At 43.1% G+C, this 2,131-nt stretch overlaps 1 protein-coding gene across 1 annotated transcript in view; it reads right to left on the bottom strand.

The window, feature by feature from the left end:
- Positions 1-2,131, bottom strand: part of GLE1 (GLE1, RNA export mediator) — a 55,057-nt gene that overhangs the window by 33,762 nt on the left and 19,164 nt on the right. Inside the window, exon 3 of the mRNA XM_003785353.3 lies at positions 730-840. Coding sequence (XP_003785401.1) covers positions 730-840 — 111 coding nt within the window. The remainder of the gene's footprint in view (positions 1-729; positions 841-2,131) is intronic.

The raw sequence follows: 2,131 nt of genomic DNA, 5'->3' as shown, positions 1-2,131 counted from the left end.
TTTTTTTTTTTTGAGACAGAGCCTCAAGCTGTTGCCCTGGGTAGAGTGCTGTAGCATCACAGCTCACAGCAACCTCTAACTCCTGGGCTCAAGCAAATCTCCTGCCTCCACCTCCCAAGTAGCTGAGACCACAGGTGCCCGCCATGACGCCCGGCTATTTTTTGTTGCAGTTTGGCCGGGCTGTATTTGAATCCGCCACCCTGGATATATGAGGCCAGTGCCCGACTCACTGAGCCACAGCGCTGCCCCAGAAAAAGATATTTCAAGGAAGACAAGTGGATTTTTTTTTAGAGACAAGAGTTTCACTCTGTTGCCCAGGCTAGAGTGTCATGGCATCAGCCTCAGTCACAGCAACCTCAAACTCCTGGGCTTTAGTAATCCTCCTATCTCACCCTCCTAAGTAGTTAGGACTACAGGCACCTAGCATAATGCCCAGATAATTTTTCTATTTTTAGTAGAGACAGGGTTTCACTCTTGCTCAGTCTGGTCTCGAACTTCTAAGCTCAAGGGGGCCTCCTGAGTCAGCCTACCCCAGAGCACTGGGATAACAGGTGTGACACACCCTGTCTAGCTTGACTTCACTCTTGACTTCCACATTATACTTCCTCCCCAAATGGATAGTAGGAGGGAAGGATAAGCAGTATAAAGAGGGCATTGTTAAACCCTGGGACATGCAGTTAAATGAGGATCTATAAGGTCAAGCCCACCGTACCTCAGAGGTTCACTTACCCTTCCTTTCATTCTGTGTACCAGTTCATACATTCGGATGCAGCCTTCCACTTTGACCCCCCGGGAAGACTGAAGTACCATGGACTCTGTATGATGGGACTCATGTTTGCCCTAAATGGACAGAAGAGGAAAAAAGAATTAAGTTCCCAACATAGTAGTATTAAAGTTATCTCTTCTAAACAAAGATCACATTTCAACTTATGAGCAACCACCAATAACAAAAAAACCCCACAATTTTTCTGTTTTTTTTTTCTTTAGACAAGGTCTAACTGTCACCCAGGCTGGAGTGCAACGGCCTCATCATAGCTCACTGCAGGCTCAATGAATCCTCCCACTTCAGCCTCACAAAGTGCTAGGATTATAGGCATGAGCCACTGTGCTTAGACCAAAAAACCAGTTTAAGTTAAAAACAACATAATTGGGAGATTTTCATGACATTGACCTTGTTCTGTTTTCTTCAAATTTGATGTTTTCCACTTTGGGTGGGGTTTTTTGTTTGTTTTTTATGTTTTTGTGTCTTGCTTGTTTACATTACTCTGGCCAGAAAATATTCCCCAATTTCTTCTGATAAGTGTCCATTTGTCCTGGGATGGTATGCATGGAGCAATGCAAAGCCACAACTTCTACCCTCCTGGTCCACACATGTGACCAGCTAGAAATCAAGTACTCTATCCCCCTATAACCAGTATGAACTTGAGAAATGAGAAACACAATTTAAGCTAAACCAGAGTCGATCCCTGAACTTTCCTGATGTTGCTATCTGGGAATGCTAAGAAGATATGGGTCTGGGGTGGTACCTGTGGTTCAGTGAGAAGGGCACCGGCCCCATATACCAAGGATGGCAGGTTGGAACCTGGCCCTGGCCAAACTGCAACAAAAAATAGCCGGGCATTATGGTGGGCGCCTGTAGTCCCAGCTACTTGGGAGGCTGAGGCACAAAGATTGCCTAAGCCCAAGAGTTGGAGGTTGCTGTGAGCTGTGACATCACAGCACTCTACCAACGGCAACATAGTAAGACTCAAAAAAAAAAAAAAAAAAAGAAGAAGAAAATAAGAGTCTAGAATACCTCCATCTTGCCACAAGCAGTTTATCTGAAAAATAAAATGAAAAAGGGAGGCAGAATTGGGAGATGGAAAGGCAAAGCCCTGTATTTGGGTCACTAGACAAAGTCAAAAATAATGTCAAGCAGAGACAAGCAGAAGGCAGATACTGAGATCTATCTGATTCCAAGTAGAATTCTAGACTTCCTACCTATATGAACCAATTAATTTCTTCCCAACTCCATGTATTGCTTAAACTAGTTTGAACTAGATTTCTGATACTTAAAGTACCAAAATTTCCAAATAACAGTAACTCATTTCATAAAATTATCTAACAATTTTTTTTTTTTTTTTTTTTGAGA

The sequence above is a fragment of the Otolemur garnettii genome, unplaced genomic scaffold (assembly GCF_000181295.1).
Source record: "Otolemur garnettii isolate 467f Iridium unplaced genomic scaffold, OtoGar3 scaffold00014, whole genome shotgun sequence".
Taxonomy (NCBI): domain Eukaryota; kingdom Metazoa; phylum Chordata; class Mammalia; order Primates; family Galagidae; genus Otolemur; species Otolemur garnettii.
Note: the sequence above shows the minus strand (reverse complement) of the source record. Positions and strands in the feature narration are given on the sequence as shown.